The sequence below is a fragment of the Lissotriton helveticus genome, chromosome 5_1, assembly GCF_964261635.1.
Source record: "Lissotriton helveticus chromosome 5_1, aLisHel1.1, whole genome shotgun sequence".
NCBI classification, from domain to species: Eukaryota; Metazoa; Chordata; class Amphibia; order Caudata; family Salamandridae; genus Lissotriton; species Lissotriton helveticus.
Window position 1 is genome coordinate 2135656694 of NC_136065.1, and position 22588 is coordinate 2135679281.

At 48.4% G+C, this 22588-nt stretch overlaps 1 protein-coding gene across 1 annotated transcript in view; it reads left to right on the forward strand.

The window, feature by feature from the left end:
• The window catches only part of C5_1H9orf78 (chromosome 5_1 C9orf78 homolog), a 65425-nt gene that overhangs the window by 34829 nt on the left and 8008 nt on the right, over window positions 1-22588 (forward strand). The window contains exons 4-8 of the mRNA XM_078646240.1: window positions 4427-4494; window positions 5038-5115; window positions 6849-7046; window positions 7271-7407; window positions 11860-11958. Coding sequence (XP_078502366.1) covers window positions 4427-4494; window positions 5038-5115; window positions 6849-7046; window positions 7271-7407; window positions 11860-11958 — 580 coding nt within the window. The remainder of the gene's footprint in view (window positions 1-4426; window positions 4495-5037; window positions 5116-6848; window positions 7047-7270; window positions 7408-11859; window positions 11959-22588) is intronic.

The window sequence follows — 22588 nt, forward strand, 5'->3', positions numbered from 1 at the left end:
GTTTCCGCGCTTGCAGCTTTGAAATTCGAGAAAGCTGTTAGAGAATTCGTCAAGTAAGTCGATTACAAGTTTTTTTGGACACGATACGTGCCATCATGTTTGTCACATGGCGTGAAGCTCGGCCCCCGGAGGTATTATTAACAAACATCCTCTTATTTTATTTACAGTTAACGCAAAGCGTTCCACATATCGTTTCACGTAAGTGCAACCCTTTTAACTAGCATGGGCTTATCACCGTACCACATAAGTTCTATCACCTGAGCACAGTTCACTCGCGATTCGCCACAATAAACACTGGGACACAAAATGTACAAGAATTTGAATGCAGGTTTTCGTTATTGTATTAGTGTGATACATTGATATGTTCAATCACTGACTGACCACTACCTTGACTCTATGAATACAATAGTCAATGAAGTCGCCCCTCTGCAACTGAAGAGAGTCTCCACCAAAATGTCTAACCCCTGGTATGATGATAGTCTCAATGACGAAAGGCGTAATATGCGAATGGCAGAGCGCACCTGGAGATCGGATCCCTCAGCACTGCATCTCAGAAAGCTTAAGAACAAGAGAAATGCCTACTTTAGGAAAATAAAGCGCACAAAGTCGGATTTCTTCAGCCGCCAGTTGGACCAAGCGAAGAACAGGCCAAGAAAGCTGTTCGAGCTTATCAAGACTCAAACAAAGGCACAACCCACTCAATCAAACAGCACAACAAATGACACCCCACACTGTGAAGCCTTCTCTGCTTTCTTTAAACTAAAGACTGACAACATAAGAAATGACCTCATCTTGGATGTAAGCAGATACCCCAACCACACCAGAATGGCAGACACTCAACCTAAAAACAAGGCCTCCTGGCAGCACTTCGATACCTACTCGGAAGAAGCAATTCACAAACTGCTCTACACCTTGAAGCCCTCTAATCACCTCTCAGACCCTCTACCTGCTAATGCTGTAAAAGACTTTATCCCCTTGCTCCTCCCTCTCTGGACCAAGATCATCAACAGCTCTCTGCAACAAGGCCACATTCCAGACTCCCTTAAGGTGGGGCAAGTCACGCCTATACTCAAGAAACCTACAGCTGATCCGGCTGACCTAAACAACTATCGGCCCATCACCAATATCCCCACCCTGGCCAAACTGCTGGAGAAATGTGTCCAACTCCAACTAACAAAACACATTGATCAATTTGACCTCCTCAACCCTCATCAATCAGGCTTCAGAGCGAAACATAGCACGGAAACAGCAATGACACACATAACTGATGATGCCCTCCAAATTCTGGACCGCAATGAGTCCTGCCTCCTCATCCTTCTTGACCTCTCCTCAGCATTTGACACGGTCAAGCATGAGAATTTGCTGGAGCTGCTAAGTACTAGAATGGGGCTATCGGGAACTGTTCTCAAGTGGTTTTCGTCCTTCCTTCACAACCGGTCTCAGAGGTTCAAGATCGACAATGTGCTATCTACACCTGTGCCTGCAGATCTAGGTGTCCCACAAGGATCCTCCCTCTCCCCCACACTGTTCAACCTCGTTATGGAACCGCTCGCCACCTTGCTTCAAGCATCCAATGTTCAATTTCATATGTACGCTGATGACACACAACTCTATCTAAAGTTACAATCCCCGGAAGATATCAAACATCTGAACTCCACGCTTATCAACACCCAATCCTGGCTGGCCGTTAATCACCTCAAACTAAATGCCCTGAAAACTGAGTTCCTACTCATCTCACCTCCGGCGAAAATCTCCACCACCCAGACCTGGCTCAACAACCTAACAGCACTCAATGTCCAACCTACCATCGTGGACTCGGCGAAATCCCTAGGCATCACACTCGACGCAAGGCTCAACATGCAGCAGCACGTCAGCAATGCCACAAAAGCAGCTAATTTCCAAATTAACACGCTGAGGAAAATTAAACCTTTCCTCCCGGCCAAAGACTTCCAAACGGCTGTACAGGCTTTAGTCATCCCTCGAATAGACTATGGAATTGCGGCCCTCAGCGGTCTCCCGCTATCCACAACAGCACCTTTAAGAGCCTCCCTGAACGCTGCCGCGAGACTCATTACTGGATCTAGAAAGCATTCGCACATATCCCCAGACTTAAAGTCTCTAAAATGGCTGCCTTTTGAAGCCAGAATACAGCTAAAAATTGCAGTGATGACACACGCGGCCGTACACCACAAGGCACCCAACTACCTCGCCCAAAAGCTGTCTATATCAGGAGGTTCGAGATCCAATAGGAGTACAAAAAATCTACTCCTGAAACCTCGTAGATTCCGGAAAGTGAAAACTTACAAGCGCTCCTTCTCAGGAATGGCACCCAGGATCTGGAATGCGCTCCCGCCTGAAACAAGGCTGATCTCCTCCACTGCACTCTTCAAGAAAGAGGTGAAAACAATCCTTCTGGCCAAGATCTCCTGATCGTTATAGAGGTTGGTTCAGAGACTCTGCATTGGTTCATGTCACTGCTCACCCTATCCCTTGGCACTATACGCTACTTGTTGGGGGCATTACTACGCTACTCTCTTACTACCGACCAAGACCGGATACACGTTGGTTTACTGATCCTCCTAAACACCTCTGTAGTGGGATCAATGACTTATGCTGTCCTATATTACTTCCTTAATGGATTGTATTTGGATTGGTTTTATGTATGTTTTTATTATCCATGTTATTACCATGTTATTGACTATCATACTGTTCCCATTATCTCTACTGCCCCTACCCTGTCTTTGTGAAGCGCTCTGATATCTGTAAGGATCCTGTTCGCGCTATATAAAACTTTGAATAAATAAATAAATAAATAAATGATGGGCTACATATTGTGTATTTCTGTTTTCAGAGCTCCTTGAAAAAGGGCGATGGCCCGAAATGCATTGGAGCAACGGCTAATGAAATGTTAAATCTATTGTAAATCAAAAAAACTTCTACTGGATATGAATGAAAATATTACAGTGAAAAGGAAAATATATAAAGAATAATTGAACCTTAAATTGAATTGAGTCTTCTGTGAAGAACTAAAAGGAGTGCCCAAAGGCAGGGATGCGTTCATAATTTATGTGCGTACATTTCTTTTCACTATTTAAGAACGTATATGGCCGGATACGTTACCTGCTGGAGCACCCAACCTATAAAAAACTCAACAGTTAAAGAGTCAAAATTTGTGAAAACTTCAAATTATCGCGCTGTGCACCTAGCCAATTTCTTTTGATCTATAGTGAAGAAGCACAGTTTGGGAGCATGTGTAGCTGCCCTCTCTTCACTTGAGAGCATTGGTAGGCCTCAGTGCTTCTATAGTGAAGAAGCACGGTTTGGGAGCATGTGTAGCTGCCCTCTCTTCACCTGAGAGCATTGGTAGACCTCAGTGGTTTAAGAGTACAGAAGCATGGTTTTTGCATGGTAATTGAGGAGAGGGCAGCTACACATGCTCTGAAACCATGCTTCTGCACTTTAGAACCCCTGAGGTCTATCAATGTTCTTAACCCCTTCGACGCTCATGACGAGCTCAGCTCGTCATAAAGTACGCCTGTCGTACGCTGATGACGAGCTGAGCTCGTCATGTAACGCGGGTTTTAAAAAAACGCAGCGCACAGCGGGAAAACCGCTAGCGCGCATGCGGTTAAGCGAGGAGAAGGCAGGTACGCTGGCAAGACTGCTGAGTGCTACACGTGCTCCCAAACTGTGCTCCTGCACTCTAGAATGCTCTCGGGTGCAGAAGCATGGTTTGGGAGCACGTTCAGGAACCGGCCCCAGTGGTGACCGTGGCAGGTGGAGTGATCTCACCAGGGCACAACGCCCCACATGAATCTGAGAAACATGGGTGATGAAGTACTACTTGTCACGTGTTTATATCACGTGTGCTTAGGACATGTTCTTCATGCACTGCTCTTGATCTTTAGATGATTCTGAGGTTGTTCACCTTGGCTACGAGAGGGCTCATACATACTGACAGTCCAGTAAGTAAACCTGTCACTCGCTGCCTGTATGCCTCACACACTCTGGGTCCGTGTACACAGACTGTAGGCCTATGGCATATACAGCTTGTATGTGTGTGTGTGTGTGTGTGTGTGTGTGTGTACGTGTACAACTGAGCCTCCCATTTGAGTATGGCTGTCAGGCTACATTTTGTAAATGACACTGTATTGAAGCTTTAGCCCTGGGCCACATCTGATCTGCCCTTTCAAGGCAGGCATGAATGCACAACTATCCTTAGGTTTATGTTTCCATATGAACCAGGTTCTGAAGTGGGTTTTTATGCATGTGTGGCATTTATATGAGTGATAGTCGCTCGATAGATGATTAAACTGAATGCCACCCTGCGGACCTCAAGGGAAAGAGGGCAGGAGCCGCACATCCTAAGTGATCCTTTTTATGACGGTCTGTAGTTTGCTGCAATCGGTCTTCTTTGTGTTTGCAGGATGATCCCTTCAAGATTAAAACCGGAGGAATGATCGACATGAAGAAGCTGAAGGACTGCAAGGAGAAGTGAGTGTGGCGCGGACCGCAGAGCCCTGACTTCAACTGGAGACGGGCCGTCGAGCTTCCGTCCTGCATGGAGCGTGGGGGTAGTTTTTAGCCCTGCATGCTAAAGATTGTCCGACCAAACACTAGATTTAGTGCAGCGCCAGTCAGTTTATTCAAGGCACCTGCATAGGGATAGTCTCCTCAGACTGTGTGGTCGGGTCGCAGGCTTTGCTCCTGGGCTCTTTTAGGAGCCTCTAGAGAGTCTCTCGCGTGAAACACATGAGACCTTGGCCAGAGAACAAGACCAACACTCAGGCTTACTGACCGGCTGTAGACCATGGATGGCTCTGACAGTAAATCATGTAGTGTCCTCATAACCCCTGAGTAGGAGCATGTTGGTAGTTTCAGATTGACATTTCTTGTCTCTGCATAAGTGCCAGTATAAGCTTTTGGGCATTGGCAGCTGCAGTGTCCCCTGAGGGCTCTATCATGCGAAGAGCTTGTGCCAGCTCCTGCGTGTTAAGAACTTCTGTTCATTTGATATTTTCTTGTTTTTCATTTTAGGATTACTGAAGAGGATGATTTGAATCTGGGAACCTCCTTCTCAGCAGAAACCAACAGACGAGATGAAGATGCTGACATGTATGCTTTGGGGGACATGTGGGAGGGGGCTTTGAGATTCAAAGGGGGGGTTTGTGGGGTGGGTGGAGGAGTGTTGGAGAATATTGGTCTTTTTCTTGAAGCAGAGCCTATCGTACTGTTGACATTTTAGCTTTTGACTTTGGGTGCATACTTGCCTGCAGAGCCTCAGTATGAGGGTTTCAATCTTGCACAGAGTTACATACAGGCACTTGACCTTCATTGATTGCATGTCAAACAGCCCATGGCCTTCGGATCGGCTACAGGAAAGGTTGGTTGATGTACTTCAGTTTGATGGTCTTGCCCCAACGTGTGAACTTTGTCCTAGAGAAGTCTCAGTGTCCGCTGGACACATTGAGCCGAGACTCTTCCTAGACATCAGTAAATAATTCTAATTTGGTGTTTTGGCCAGAGTGGGAGAGATTGGTTACTGAGATGTGAAAATCAATTTGTGTCCTATTTCCTATCTTCAGGGTCACATTGAATATGCCCCAGGACTAAAAGCTCCTATTTAGCCCAAAGACCATACCTGAAGTGGTAGGTTGGGCGAGCACGCGTGCACACACACAGCATTGCAGTCTCATTACCTGAAGTAGAAGTGCTACATTCAATGCAGCCTACAGTCTGTAAGTGCACAGATCAGAATGTGTGCATCATACTCGCCCTGTGATAGTGTGTTCACCTACTATGGCACTGTCCACCAGCATTATCTAAGTGTTTTTATTCAGTGGCATTCCTTCCATGTGGAGGGAGGGTGGATCAACCCTCAGAGACTGAGCGCCCAGATCTTGAGCTGCAGCAAAGACCAGCATCAAACCTCAAGGCTCTGGTGGCATGGATTGCACAGTTGAGTATCACAGAGTACTACAGCCTATAACTGTTTATGCGTGAATTAAATATTCCAACATTGCTATTAAACTCACTGAAATCTAGTGCTGGTATCATATTGGATTCAGGCTAAATCATGGGTGTACCATGAACAATACGTTGCCATGGTTCACACATATCCAAGACTACAGTTGGTTGCAAAACTATAGACATTTTGGGAACACTTAAATAAAGAGGTTAATATTTACAGCTGAAAAAGGGGAAAAACCTTAGCGATAGAGGCTAAGCAACTTAACAGCATGAGTGTTTGTGTCTCTTGCAGCCATTGTGAGAGTGTCCTGAATCTGGTGTGGCTCACTGCTGGCATGGGACTGCCTTGCTGCAGGCCTGTGTGTGCCCTGCTGCAAGCATGCCTGGTCCAAGCACCTGCTTTGAGACCTGTGTGGGTGCTTTGCGGTACATGACTATAGTTGCTTGTTGAATTGTTTGTGTAAGTTTTCTTCATGAGTAGATATTGATGTTATGTGAGACTGTGAGTGACTGTTGGAGTGACTGTATGCGCGACTGAATGACTGTTGAAGTGGCTGTATGCAGAACTGTGAGTGACTGCTTAAGGGACGGTATGAGTCACTGCAACTGACTTTTGGAGTGACTGTCTGCATGACTGAGTGATTGTCAAAGGGACTGTATGCGTCACTGTGAGTGACTGTTGGAGTGACTGTGAGTGACTGTTGGAGTGAACAGCAGTTTATTTGTTCAGGAGTTTTATTGTGTGCTACTCCTTTCTTTTCTGTCGCTTCCGTTGTGTAGTTAATTCAGGCAGAGAGTGTAGACTAAAACACATTTACCAGGAACAAATGTCCAGTTGTCTAAGCTGAGTAATGATTGTTTGTTGGTTGTGGCGGCAGGATGAAGTACATCGAAACCGAGCTGAAGAAGAGGAAGGGGATTGTGGAGAACGAGGAGAAGAAGGTGAAGCTGAAGAACGCAGAGGACTGCCTGTATGAGCTGCCCGATAGCATCAATGTCTCATCTGCGAAGAGGACTGAGGAGATGTTGTCCAACCAGATGCTCAGCGGCATTCCGGAGGTGGATCTGGGCATAGAGTACGTACAGCCAGCTCCAGCTTTCTATGGGTGTCTGTGTGGAGTTGTTAAGACCACAGTGGGTGTTCAGGTGCCCTAAAGAAGTTGAGCAGGTTCCTCCAACCTTCTAAGCGGGAGTGGAATGCATGTTGACTAAACCTGGATAGGAAAAAATAAGAAATTAGCGTTCTGCGTCCGTATGTTGTCCATCCAAACTTTTCATCACATTTTTTTTAACTTCTCAGCGCAAAAATAAAGAATATAATTTCTACAGAAGAAGCCAAAGCCAGACTGTTGCAAGAGCAACAGAATAAGAAGAAAGACAGCGAAACGTCTTTTGTTCCTACCAACATCGCTGTAAATTATGTGCAGCACAACCGATGTAAGTGTGCCTCGCCATTGTAAGCGCAGTGCATGACCTCTGTAGACGTCCCTTGGATCCCCTGAACACTCAATGGGCCTGTTGTGTTTGAGTGCAACTGCATTAAGGGTACTTAAGTGCTAGTGAAAGTGTACTTTGTAGTATGCATGTCTCGTGCTAATATTGAGATGGCGCAAAGCCAACAACTGACTGCTGTTCTTGCAAATCAGAGTGTGCTACACCTTGCAGTCTGGGAGGTCTGTACTCTGTGGGTGTTCCTCTTGGCTGGTGTAAGTTGCGCTGCAATTGTCGGCATGGCCCTGCGGGAGGTGTGAGTGTGCCTCACAATAGGAGTGAGTATGCCTCACAATAGGAGTGAGTATGCCTCACTGCGCCTAGCGCCAGGAATCTGGAGTGCCTCCCAGCAGATTTTGGATGCGCCCCATAGGTTTGGTTGCCACTTATGCAGCTGCTGTGGGTGTGGCTCACTCCCCCAGTAAGAGTGTATCCTGCAGCCAATTGATTTGTAGGAATGCACCTGCAGCAGGTCACTGTGGTTCACAGCATGTTTAAGTGTCCCTTGCACCTGGTGTCAGCATGGCAAGCAGTGGGTATTGGATTGGTTCAAGTTCAAGTTCAAGTTCAGGCATTTGTAGAGCGCACTACTCACCCAGAGGGTCTCAAGGCGCTAGAGGGAGGGGTTCATTGTTTCTCGAATAACCAAGTTTTCAGTTCTTTTCTGAAGGAGATGTGATTTTGAGTAAGGCGGAGGTGGGTGGGGAGTGAGTTCCAGGTCTTGGCAGCCAGGAAGGAGAAGGATCTGCCACCCATGGTGGTTTTTCGGATGCGCGGGACTGCGGCGAGGGCTTGAATGGATGATCTTAGTTGGCGGGTGGGATAGTAGAAGGACAGTCGCGAATTGAGGCATTCTGGTCCTAGATTATAGAGGGCCTTGTGTGCGTGGGTAAGAAGGCGGAAAGTAATTATTTTGTTGACGGGAAGCCAGTGGAGGTTTTTTAAGTGACCGGTGATGTGCTCTTGGCGCGGGATGTCTAATATGAGTCTCGCTGATGCGTTTTGGATGCGCTGGAGCTTTTTCTGCAATTTTGTTGTAATTCCGGCATAGAGAGTGTTGCCATAGTCCAATCGACTTGTGACCAGTGCATGGGTGACAGTCTTTCTTGTTTCGAGGGGGATCCAGCGGAAGATCTTTTTGAGAATGCGAAGGACGTTGAAGCAGGAGGACGATACGGCGTTGACTTGTCTGGACATTGAGAGAGAGGAGTCTAGAATGTAGCCAAGGTTACGTGCATGGTCAGTGGGTGTGGGCGCTGATCCCAAAGCGGAAGGCCACCAAGAGTCGTCCCAAGCTGAGGGGGAGGAACCAAGGATGAGCACCTCAGTTTTGTCTGAGTTGAGTTTTAAGCGGCTCTGTTTCATCCATTCGGCTACTTCTTTCATGCCTTCGTGAAGGTTGTCCTTGGCGGTGTTGGGGTCTTTGGTGAGGGAAAGTATCAGCTGGGTGTCGTCGGCGTAGGAGATGATGTTGAGGTTGTGTCGACGTGCGATGGAGGCGAGGGGACTCATGTAGACGTTGAAGAGGGTGGGACTGAGTGAGGAGCCTTGAGGTACGCCGCAGATGACTTCGGTGGGCTCTGAGTAGAAAGGGGGGAGTCGGACTCTCTGTGTTCTCCCGGCTAGGAACGAGATGATCCAGTCCAAGGCTTTTCCTTGTATGCCGATGTTGTTGAGGCGTTGTATGAGGGTGTTGTGACAGACAGTGTCGAAGGCGGCGGAGAGGTCGAGAAGAATGAGGGCCACTGATTCACCGTTGTCCAGGAGTTCTCGGATGTCGTCGGTCGCCGCAATGAGGGCGGTCTCGGTGCTGTGTTTGGCTCGAAAGCCGTTCTGTGAGGGATCCAGGGAGTTGTTGGATTCAAGGAAGGCTGCGAGTTGGCTGTTGACGGCTTTCTCGATGACTTTGGCTGGGAAAGGGAGGAGGGAGATGGGTCGGTAATTTTTCAGTTCTGAGGGGTCTGCTGTTGGTTTCTTCAGAAGGGCGCTGAGTTCGGCGTGCTTCCAAATCTCCGGAAAGGTGGCTGAGTCGAAGGAGCAGTTGATGACATCGCGGATTTGGGGAGCGATGATGGAGTCAGCTTTGTTGAAGATGTAGTGGGGGCAGGGGTCAGAAGGTGAGCCGGAGTGGATTGAGTTCATAAGGCGAGTGGTATCTTCAATGGTGATTGGGTTCCAGGAATTGAGGTAGTTAGTTGGAGGGGTGGGAACAGAAGGGGGTGGGGTGAGTTGGTCATTGGGAGTGTTCTTGAAGCTGTTGTGGATGTCGGCAATTTTGTTGTAGAAGGAGGATAGTGCATTGCAGAGGTCTTGGGAGTTAGTGATGTCGTTGGATGCTGCAGGAGGGTTGGTGAATTCTTTGACGATATTGAAGAGTTCCTTGCTGTTATGAGAATTGTTGTCGAGACGGTCCTTAAATGCTGATTTCTTGGCGGATCGAATCAGTTGGTGGTGTTTGCGGGTGGCTGTTTTGAGGGAGGTAATGTTGTCTGAGGTAGGTTCTTTTCTCCAATTCTTCTCCAGGGTGCGGCATGTCTTCTTGGATTTTTTAAGGTCATCATTGAACCAGGGGGCTTTTTTGCTGGATGATTTCGACTGGTGTTTTTTCAGGGGTGCTAGTTTGTCCGCACTGTGGGTAATCCATTGCCTGAGGTTTGTGGCCGCTTGGTCTGGGTCCGTTGTTAGGGTGGGAATGTTTTGGTTGAGGGATGCAAGGAGTTGGTCGGTGGTGATTTTGTTCCAATTTCTTCGGGGAATGGGTTGTGGACGGTTGTGGGTCAGGGTTGTTTTGTAGCTGAAGTGAACACAGCTGTGATCCGTCCAGTGGAGAGCTGTAGTGTGATCGAAGGAGATGTGCTTGCTGGAGGTGAAGATAGGGTCGAGCGTGTGTCCGGCTGTGTGAGTGGGGGTGTCAACAAGTTGTTTGAGTCCGAGATTGGACAGGTTGTCCAGAAGGGTGGTGGTGTTGTTGTCGAGAATGTTGTCAAGGTGGTAGTTGAGGTCTCCTAGAAGAATGTAGTTCTCGGAGGCGAGGGCGTGCGGGCTGATGAAGTCAGTGATGTCGTCGCTGAATTGAGATCGGGTGCCTGGGGGCCTGTAGATGAGGGTTCCTCTAAGGGTGGTCCTGGGGTTGGTGTGGATCTGAAAGTGGAGGTGTTCGGCGGTTGCAAGATTGTCGTCGGAGCTGGTTGTAATTTTGATAGTGTTTCTATGGACAATGGCGATGCCTCCTCCAGTTTTTTTAGTAGTGCGGTCTTTTCGAATGATCTTGTAGGTGTCCGGTATGGCTATGGCGATGTCGGGGGCAGAAGATGCATTCATCCATGTTTCCGTGAGGAAGGCGATGTCAGGTGACACAGTGTCTATTAGGTCCCAGAGTTCGGTTGCATGTCTGTGGACCGAGCGGGTGTTCAGTAGGATGCATTTCAAGTCGTTGGGTTCGGGACCGAGTGTGGAGGAAGTGTGTTTGGTGAGGGTCCTGACGCAGTTGAACTTACAAGAGAGGCAGGAGAATGGGCCGTGGGTACGTCCTGGGGTAGCAACGCAGCATGGTGGGGTGCGTCCGGGGTTGAGGGCGAGGAGAGTAGCGGCATCATAAGTTACTCTGGGGGGTTGGGAGCGGCATAGGGCAGGGGGTCTGGCGCTGGTCGCGGTCCAGACGCGGACGGGCGCAGACGGGCTTACCTTTGGCGCACCTTCGGCGCGACTGGGGCGCGATCGCTGCGCGTGAACGCTGCGCGTTGAGTCATAGGTCATAAATGGGAAGTGGAAAGGGGGAGGGGCGAGGGCGTCTCAGCTGGGAGGCGGGGCGGGCTTACGAGGACAACAACAAGAAACAATAAACAAAATGGCAGCGGAGGGGAGGGCAGAGCACAGCGCCGGGGGTAAACGCGCTCTAATGTTAAAATGAATGCAGTGGAAGCAAGGCGAAGCGCTACAATACAATAACAATTGCAAGCAACACGTGGAAGCGAGGCGAAGCGCTACAATGCAATTACAGATGCAGGCAACACAACGATACCAGGTCTCTCCAGGGAGACTAGGGGAGCGACCTCTCAGCGAGCAGCAGTGAGGGGATCACAGCGCTTCCAGGTACGGGAGCGCTGTAAATACTTAGTGGGAGGGCGTCTCAGCTGGGAGGCGGGGCGGGCTTACGAGGACAACAACAAGAAACAATAAACAAAATGGCAGCGGATTGGTGGCAAGCTGATGGAAATCTGACTTAGAGTAAATATGCAGGCTTGTGTTCTCTGCAGATGATGTAGGTGTGATGAACAGCTGGTGCAGGTCTCTGTGGTTTGCAAGCTCTGCTTGCTTAGTCGGAGTGTCTCATATACTCCTTCTGTTGACATCTAACCTCCATGCTATGACCTTAAATTGCTTTTCTTCTCCTTTTAGTTTACCGTGAGGATCTTAACACACCTCTCAAACGGCACAAAGAGGAACCGAAGGCTCGGCCTCTGAGGGTTGGTGACACAGAGAAGCCAGAACCTGAACGTAAGTTGGAGTGTAGTTTTCATGTTTTTGCATTGTCCACCATGTGTGAGCTTTTGCTTCTGGCTGAATGTGGCATCCTGGGAAGCTTTTGTGTGTGGATTCGATGAGATCAAAAGAAAGGTACCGTCCTCTTAGTGGCTGTGTTCATATAGCATCTAAGATCGACAACGTAGAGGAGATTAATCTGCCATCCACCGTTAGACCATTTGTTCTTCAGGAATAAAAGTCTGGAACCATTGTAATAGAAGTTGGTTTTCCTTCTATTGATTTCTGTAGAAAATATCCTTTAAGTCCTCACATGTTTAAAACAAAAGACTAGATCTCAGATTTGTCAAAAAGCATGCCAACGCAAAGTGCAATCAATGGCTGTGGAGTGATAACTGTGAGTAGGCTGGACAGTGCAAGGCACACCAAGTCCATGAATTGAGTGTGAAGTCCCTGACTTACAGCCTATTTCCAAATTCTGCCTGGGGGCACCCTCTACTCCACAGTTCACCAACAGAGACACTGACTAAGACCACATTATCTGCTTGCACACCATACATCCAGTAAGGTCCTGGTTGAATTGTGTGTCTGTAGCTGCCATCATGGGGCTCCTTAGGTCAGATACAAACATCAAGAAGTTGTTTAACCACTGCTCTGTCTTTACCTTCAGTGCTGTCTCACGAGGGCATGCACCAACTAAGTGTGGTAGCACATGGTTCGGCTGAGCATGTGTTTTTTGTTAATCAGGCACATGGCTACACAGTATGTTACCTTTACTCTGCAGGTAAGTATAATGTAGGTAAGTACATATAATACATTTTTACATTTTTCAAGCTTTTCTCCCCACTATACGATAGATTGATAGATTGATAGATAGATATGGTTATATAGTCATGGTCCTTTCTGCAGGGTCACTCCTACACTTTTTTTGCCTTCACTCCTCATGGTTTCTTATCCATTATTTGTTGGCTCTGCATTTTACCAATGCTAAAGTGCTTGGGCTTTCCCCCTAAAACAAGGTACATTTGGCTTACACCTGATTGGTACTTTAAATTACTTGTAAGTGCCTCGTGTATGGTACCAAAAGTATCCAGGGCCTGTAAATTAATGCTGCTATTGGGCAGCAGCACTCATTGTGCCACCTGCTAAAACTAGCCTTTTCAAACTTGTCTCAGGCCTGTCATTGCAGCCTGTAGTGCAGTTATAAAATAGCCAGTTCGACCTGACAAATAAAACATTTTGCCAGGCCTAAGCCTTCCTTTTTAATGCACATAAGTCTAAGTAGGGCCAATGGAATTATGCGATTGTGCAGCCGCGGCAATTTTCTCATTTGCCACACTTGCCACATAATCTATCATCTGCGGCATAATATGCTGATTTTACTCAAAAAATGGTTTCTTGCTCAAACTGTTCTATAGTTAGTAAAACGCTGTAACACGTGTTGCCGCACAGTGGAAAGACCATTGCAAAGGTTGGCTGGTCCACTTTTTGTACCTTATTGCTATATTTGGTTGGTAAACTGTACTAACAAGGTACACCTAATGCCCAGGCAGTGTTAAACAGCTTAAACAGTGACTAAATAATGAAGTAATACTATCACAAAATGTGCCGCATAATTTGCTTTTTCTTGCCGCATAATGTGCCTTTTCTTGCTGCATAATTTACTCAACCCTGCTGCATAATTTGACCCTCTCATGTTGCATAATTCCAGTGGCCCTGAGTATAAGCCAGTATGGAACCTAAACAACTCATAGGACAGGTTGCATTGTATTTAAAAAGTAGTGCATGTGCTTTTAAATCTCACCTGTTCTGGAAATGAAAAACTCCTGAATTCGTTTTCACCACTGTAAGGCCTACCTATTCCATAGGATAACATTGGATTACCCTATTATATTTAACAAATGGTAACTTTTGATAGGGAGCAGGTAGAAAGGACATGCAAGGACTCAAATGAATTGTAATTTTGAGTCGGATTTTAGAATACAATTTAGAAATGCCACTTTTAGAAATTTGCCATTTTCCTTCTCCAAATTTTTTAAGGCCTTCTTGTAGTTTCCAGCTGCCTAGAACTGTTAATGGCTCCCCATCAGGAATACTTATTGGTCCAAGACACCCACACATTTACTTCTAAGAGGCTGCTCCAGCCTGCTCCGCCGGTCGGGAGTAAATCTGCCAACAACCACGCATATGGGGGATCAATCTGCATAAAAGACATAACCCCTTGCATCGGAATGCCTGCGCTGCTTCTGGGGAACTTTTAATTACATACATCAGTGCTTGGCGGCGAGTAAACTGCTTATGAGGAGCGGCGGCGGGGAGCCTGATCAGCGCTCCCAAGATGGCGACTGCGAGACCTCAGTAGCAGCGGAACATAAAAAGGATGGCGCGCTATTAACCGAGGGATTAATCTTTAAAACCGACATGGCCCCTTACGTCGAAAGGCCTGCGCCGTAGCTGGGGGACTTTCAATTTACCAACTGAGCGCTTGGCAGCTGATCGTGTGGAGCGGCGGCAGGGAGTCTGATCGGTGCGCCTAAGATGGCGACTGTGAGAGCTGTACAGTGGCGGAATAAGTAAACTATTGCACGCTGCAAACTGACTGGCCGGTCAAAATATTGCGCTGTAACTAAGATAGTGTCATCTGCTGCTGCCGAGGACTGGGACATTTATACCCTGAATGAAGCGCCCGATCTGTGTGAGCACAGTAATAGCCGCGAAGGTCATAAAATGGCGGACATGGGCGGTAAATGGACCAACGGTGCGCCGCTAAAGTAAGCTGTGTGAGCGATTGAACTAAGCGGCAATACGGCATATCCTTCAAGTAGGCAAGTGCGCACAAATTCAGGAGTAGCATCCCGTGTCAGTAGCGGCGTAACCTACACAGCACAGCGTGGGATAAACTGTGAGTTTGTCTGTTCCACCACGCATTGCCCTTAAATCGGTATGTTGGCGCTGTAGCTGGGGCACTTTCATTTGGACAATTCAGCTCTAGGCGGAGGATAACGAACCTCGTGGAGCGGAGATGTGGAGGCTGAATGGTGCTACCAAGATGACGACTGCGAGTAATCAGCAGCGGCGGAACCTGTAAAGAATGGCGTGGGTTAACCTGAGAGTTTGACCGCTACACCAGGAATAGCCCTTCACATCTGAATGTTGGCACTGTAGCTGGGGCACTGTCCTATTCAAAACTGATCGCTTGGAGGAGAGTATGCCGATTATGTGGAGCGGTGGTGAGGAGGCTGAACGGAGAATCCTAACATGGCGGCAGCGGCGGCGCCAGTAAAATACTGCAACCACAGACTTGCTGGACAAGCGGAAGCTTGCGCTGCCAGCAAAATAAAGTAACCACTGCTGCCACTGAGGAATGTGACTCTACTACTCTTTTTACATCCCATCTAAAGCCCTGTCCATTTGATCTTGAATGTTTACAGACAGGAAAGCGCCTTGAGGCGAATCTGTTTCTGAGCGCGGTGCTCGGCACGTTCCCCCATGCCCTGCTAAGCTGACGTCCACGCTAGGAGCACTCCCAGGCACCGAGAGATGCCTGCGGGTCTGAGCGCTCCCACGGGAGTTGAATGGGTTAAGGGCGCCCTGGTCCGAGGAAGTGTAACTGGATGCTGAAGCCGCCAAGACCCGAGTGAGAGCCTGAGCCCAGCGCCTCCATCACAGGCACGCCAGCATGGCAGGGTAAGGAGCTATGATGCCCCCTGTGCCCGCAGATGCCCCCAGAGACTCTAAGCTGCAGGAGCCGGATTCTGAGGGGCACCCCACAAACCTGATTCTACCGGTCACACACCCTGCCGAGGAGCCCTGATGCTCATCCAAAATGGCGCCCATCGGTCGGCGATGGACGTAGTTTCTTAATGGTCAGTAAAATAGTCCGAGCCGATGCTGCATATCATCTGCCGTGGCTGGTGGGGAATGCTTCCACTTACGAAATCGCTAAGTAACCTATAGAGGGAACAACGCTTCACTGGAGGAATCATCGGAGCAGACCCCATAGTGTAATGCTGCAACTCGGGACCCTCCAGCGAAGTTCTACAGACAGTGACCATCCACGGAGGGTTGCCCGGATCGCGGAGGACGCACCCCAGAAATTTAGGTAGTTGTCATGCCTGATCCACGCCCAATATACAAAATGCCCTCCAAATACCAAAATGGGGAAGCATTGGTCTTACAATTCTTCGCTGCTATCTTCTCTAGGTAGAGAACGTGCCTGGGACCGAAGCTCCTGTTAGGTCATTTTACTCTGCCCCAGGGTCCCAAGAGGCAGAAATGGAGCTAAGGTGAATGAGGGGTGGTAATGACCACTACCTAATCAACACACAATGACAATCTCTGAGTATACTCCTGATCACCATCCTGACAGCGGAGTCCGAGCACTATGTCTGACGCCCGGTGGAGCTGCTCTGTTCAGCTATTGAGAAGATCTGCCTTCCCCTGACCGTCACCTACCCATCCGGACTTTGGGCACAGTTTGTCTCCCCATCTCCCGGTCTTTCCCACCCCCTCCTCGTATTTCTGTGACGCTGCTTTTTCCTTGTCTCCTATGTATCTGTTCATATTCAACCTTCTTTCATTCTTTGTCTACTTCTCGCTCCTATCCCCTCTCACCTGAATCTTTCTCCTTGCCCGCTTCACCTCCGAGCCCCCTGTCCTTTTGTGCCCTTTGACTAAGCACTCCTTCTCCCCTTTTTGGGGAAAGATCCAAGTTATATATGCTGGAGCCTCAGCATACCCGCTGAGAGAGTCCACATCGCCAAGGGAGCCACTCACAATTGAGGTATGGCACCCCTTGCCAAAGCGCACTCTCTCCCCTTTCTGGGGAAGGATCCAGTAAATAGGCCTTGGAGTCTCGGAGACCCCTCTGAGAGAGTCCACTGCGCTTAGGGAGCCTCTCGCAACAGAGATGGGGAAATGATACCACTCCCCCTGGGATCACAGCTTCTGGACTTTGGGTGCAGCTTTGACTCGTCTACCGGTTTGTGTCCCTGTCACCCTCCCCCTCCTCTTGCCATGCTGTGTCTCTCACCCTCCCCTCCTCTTTCCCTCCTCCACTCTCTGTCTACTCCTGCTCTTACATACCCCCCCCGCCCCCACTCCCCGGAATATCTCTCCTTGCCAGCTTTTTCCCCTACCTTTTTGTTTGTCTCAACCTTACTTGTAACTAAAATTGCCATACTCTAATAACTGTGTAACCTTTGTAAAGCTGTAACCTGCAATTTATTGTCTGATACCCATGTAAAGCGCTCTTTTACCTCCGGGTCTAGCCAGCGCTATATAAAACCTTTTAGAATAAATTTTAAAAAAATAAGACCGTGAACAATGGGACCTGGAAGTAGCTGGGAGCCGGCCATCTTACCAGGATGTGAGGGGCAGAGCTGTTTCCTACCCCACTTACATTTCAAAGGGCTGCCTCCAGCACACTCAGGAACTTGACACCAGTCTATTGTCACCCTACACCACTTGGAGCTAAGGCAGGGGAAGGCAGGAACTTTCCAGAAACAGATATGGGGGTGGACTAGAAGTTTCCCCCACTTTAAAGAGTGGCACCAGGTATAACTATTAGACCTCCTCAGCCACTCATCAGTACACTCCTGGACTTGTGGACATTACAGAATGACTACCTTGTTCTTCAGAGGACTGCCTGTTGCCTGAGGCCTCCCTTTTACTCCGAAGGCCTGCCCTTGCTGCGTGATGTCTGCCTTGTTCTTCAGAGGACTCCCCTTCTGCTACCAGAGGACTGCCTTGCTGCTTGAGGCTTGCCCTGATCTCTGAACAGGAAGACTGGGCCTGCTTCCTTCATTTCCAGCGCACTTGAGTGACTGCAAGGATCAGTTGGCTGACCTCCTTTTCTCAGCTACAGGGACACCACCAGCTCCAGAGGCCTCCCTGCAGTTGCCCAGCTGACTTGCTACAACTGGCCCTGACACTGGACCTATCTGAGCCCTGCTAGCCTCTGCTGTAGTGAGTTCCTGATCCACAAGAGGTGCTTCCCCAGGTCCTAAACCCTTGGCTGCCATCAGTTGAGCTCCTCCTGTGAAATCCTAAAGTTTTGGAAAAGGTGACTTTTTCAGTGGGACTCACCTGATCTCTGTATGCGGCCCGCACTCCATCGCAGTCGGTTTGAACTTGTGTCTTTTTCCTGGTCTAGCGTTACCAGAAAACCACAGTTAGCACTTTCTGCTTCTTGTTGCTATTTTTACTTAAACCTTAAAAATGGCTTATCTCTAGTTCTGAATGGATTTTTTGTTGTTTTGGTCTCATTTTATTTATTAACATTTATACTTTTTTCAACATTGGTTTGGGATTTTTCATGTGTTGTACTTTCACTTTTACTGTGTGTTTGCATAAATATTAAATGCCAAACCTCTAAGTCCGGCGTCTGAATGCTTTTGTACCAAGCTACCAGAGGGTTAAGCATAGGATAATGTATATGTTGGGGGGAGATGACACTTGTTTTTATTTTGAGCAACAGGGACGCATTGTCCCTCTCCCTGAGCCTCTGAATGGCCCAAGGGATCCCATCCCCAAGGTCAAAGGTACAAAAGAAGGATGAAGGTGCGCTGTCTCATCTCCCAAGTCTATTTAGGCCCTGGAGACAACATCCCACAGGCTGAAGTGCATTAAAATGGGGAGGGTGCCGCACAGCCCCCTTCTCGCAGCCTAATGAGGGACAAAATATAAATAAAAAGGAAGGTGTCCCCAACCCTGGGGCCTTCACTGTTATTAAAAGTGAGGGAGCCACGTGGCCCCACTCCCTGTGACTTTAAAGGGCCAGCGGACTCCATTCCCCAGGCTGGCTCAGTGACTGGGTCCTGGTGTGCCCACTCCTCAGGCACAGTAGTTTTCCCTGCCTGCACCAGCTCGGGCATGGAACATATATTTGCTCCCGTCTAACAGGAGAATTTTTAAATCTCCCATCCGGTAAAAGCAAACATGCAAGTCTGCTCCCACCCGGCGAGAGATTGAAACAGGCTCCCGCCGGCTGGGCGCAGATTACTGTTCTGTGTCCGTACCCACACTCCTACGGGGAGGGAAACAGAAAACACATTGCTCCAGCCCAGAGAGAGCAAGCATAAATAGCTGCTCCCCCCAGACAGGAGCATACCGGCTTCAGTACTGCGCAACTACCCGGCTGGGGCTTGCTTGGTGGGTGCTCTGGGTGGGCACCAGGGCACAAACCTCTAATGAAGGAGACCCATGGTCCTGAGGAGGCTCGGGGAGGGGAACCCACTGTCCTTTTTAAATACGATAGGGATGTGGTCCCTGGGCCGCATGCCCCCTCCTCTTAATCAAAGTAGTGTTTGGTGGGTGCCCTGGCAAATGCTCTACTTACAGCAAGCGAGAACATTGAAAATGCTCTTGCTTGCTGGAATCGGAGCAGAATTGCTTTCAGACCGATGGAGCTGCATGTTTAGCAGCTCCCTATATCTAAAAGCAGTATCCGCTCCCACTGGAGGCAGTGAGCTCGGAGAGACCGTGGGGACCTTCAGGCTCCCTTCCCTGTCCCAGTAGAGACTGGTTGCCCTGGGGGCACAAAGCAGACATGGCCAGGCCCTGAGAGGGTAGGGTCCCCGGGGCCGAAATTGGCTCAGGAAAGGCTGCCCCCTCCTTTATTACAAAAAGGCCTGGCCCGTGGGATGTAGTCCCCGTGGCCAAAATCGACCCGCAGAGGGGGCCACGTGCCCCACCATTCCAAAAAGGCTTGGCTCCAGGGCCGAAATTGGTCCGAGGAAAGGGGGGTTTCCTAATAAAACAAAAAATGGGGAGAAAAAACTGGCCCGGGAGAAGCCGTTAGACACCCCTCCTTCTTTACCCACCACTCTGCAAACGCGCCTCCTGGCACACTACTGGTTGGGGAATGAAGTCCTCTTGGCTGCTGGGAGTCCTTGGGGGCCAAGCACCCATCCTGTTACCTCCAGTAAGCCCCATACAGCGGGATTGCTGAAAGCTAGTTGGAGGCCCCACCCTCTTTCTTAACCACTCTGCAAACGCAATGACTAGTTAAACAAATTCACTTTAAAAAACAAAGGTTACAGGAAGGTTATGTTTGGCAGTTTTTTAGAACGCATAGCTAGCCTAGGGCTTCCCAACGCTGATTAAGAGATGCTGGCAATAGTACAGGTTAAGTAATCATCATGGGTGCAACCATGCCTTCGATTTTTACCTGAAGTTCTTCTTCTAGCAATCTTAGTTCCCTGGGTATGGAATGCCACAACTTCGGTACCAGGAATGAGAATGATCTGCCTCCCCATCTTGGATCTCTTGATACTCCACGTCTCTGAGTCAGTCTTAAGATGTCCTGAGGTGCCTTTTTGGTACATTTTGTGAGCTGAGTTCTCCAGGTATGGCTGGCCCCTTCCATTCATTGCTTTGTGGGCCAGGCAGAGATGTTTGAATTTAATCCTGGCTTAGATGGGCAGCCAGTGAAGCTGTTTCAGGGAGGTCTTTACGGATTCCTGTCTTGGAATTTTTAAGACTAGCCTGGCCGCCGTATTCTGCACCACCTGCAGTCTGTTAATGACGTATTTTGGTGAGCCCAGATACAGGGAGTCGCCATAGTCCAGACGAGAAATCACAAAGGCCTGGATCACTGTTTTTTGTGCCTGTTCTGGGATAAGCCCTATGATCTTCCGGATCATTCGGAGTAGGTCAACGCAGGTTGCTGCTAGTTTTTTAGCTTGGATCTCCATCGATAGTGTATTATCTAGCCACATGCCCAGATTCTTTATTGAGAGTTTGGGGACGGGGGATTTCCCCAATCATCTGGCCAACTAATCATAGTCCTGGGACAGTGATTATTTCCCAGGATCATCAGATCGGTTTTGCCGCCATTTAATTTTAGACAACAGCTGGCCATCCAATTTGCCACCTTTTACAAACAGTTCGCCCCCTCAGCCAACGATACGACCAGCTGCGTGCCGTCCGCATAGGACAGAATAAAGAGCTCAAACTCCTGAACGATTTTTACCAAAGGGCGCATATGTACGTTAAACAGTGTGGGGCTGAGAGGCAAGCCCTGTGGGACTACGCATGAGACTAGCATTGTATCGGAAAGACCGGTGGATTCTGAGATCTGAAATGTTATTTCGCTCAGGAATGAGGTGAGCCATTGAAGAGCCTTGCCCCAGATGCAAACTTCCCTAAGCCTATGTACCAAGATTGAGTGAACTACGGTGTCAAAAGAAGCACTTAAATCCAGAAGCATAATTGCAGCTGAACCCCCCGGCGATCCAATATACTTCTGAGCTCCTCAGTGACCACCAGAAGAGCTGAGTATTGTGCAAATAGTTATTCTCTTCCAAAAACTGGGATAGGGTATGGTTAACATGTTTCTCCAGTAATTTTCCTAGGACGGGTAGTAACGAGATAGGATGAAAATTCCCTAATATCGCTGGATCTAGGTAGGGGTTCTTCAACATGGGCGTCACAATGAAATGCTTCCACTTCTTTGGGACCCTCCTAGTTTTGAGTGAAAGTGTGAGAAGCTCTGCATTGGTGGGGAGAACCGAGTCCACCCCTTAAGTAAAATATAGGGGGTTGCTGAATCTTGGGGGGGATCCTGATTTGGTTTTGCCCAGGAGATGCTTATTCAAGGCTGAGATGGGATCTAATACAGGGGGAGGTGGAGCTGCGATCACTGTGCATTCAGCTACTAGATTTGGGTCTGGATCGGGGTCATTACCCTGCCATGATTCGCAATTTCTATGGTTATTCCCCGAAAGTGATTCATATATGTCATCTACTTTATGTTTGAAAAATGCACCCATCTCGTTGCATCTCTCCTTAGTGGTTTGCTGAAGGGCATTACTCTGCTCGACCATTGTCAGGGATTTTACTATCTTTTAAATAGCACCCTGAAGGAATTGGCCACCATGTTGATCTTCTCCTCGTAGTGCTTTGCCGGGGCTTGTTTAATTTCATTGTGATAGTGTCTGATGGCACTCTTGTAATGAGTTTTTAGGGCCGAGGCATAGGACTTCCTAGTTTTTTACAGTCTTTTTTTCAAGGACTATTAAACCAGGGGGTTCTTTTGATGTTAGATTGAAACCTTGCCCTGGATCTCTGAATACATTGGTCTAACGATTGATCAATCCAACGTTCCCATAGTGTGTGGGTCTCGTCTGGATTGTCTGTTAGGATTGGAGTGGAGGCCTCTAAGGCTTCAAGTGTGACCTTGGACCAGCTCCTGCCCGATTTTGAAGTCGACTGTGATGATGCTCGTGTAGGTGTTTTTGTAAATGAGAAAGGGATAAAATTATGATCTGACCATGATAGAGGGATGGGTGTGTTCACCTGAATCTTTGGGTCATTGGCGAAAATGGGATCGAGAATATGCCCTTTCTCATGGGCAACGGTTCCAACTAGTTGGATAAGTTGCATAGCCTCTAGGTCTTGTAGAAGTCTCTTGGTAGATGGGTTATTGGTTTCATCTATATGTATGTTAAAATCGCCAAGCATGGTAATGAATACTTTTCGCACGATCGGGCTGACTAAAGAGCCTGGGAAGGCCTCTATGAAAGTGCTGCAAGGTCCTGGTGGCCTGTAGATAAGGATTCCCGAAAATGAGCATGTAGGGGAAAGTGTAATTTCAAATTGCAAGCTGTCACAATTTTTCATTGTGACGCATGTAGTGATGCAT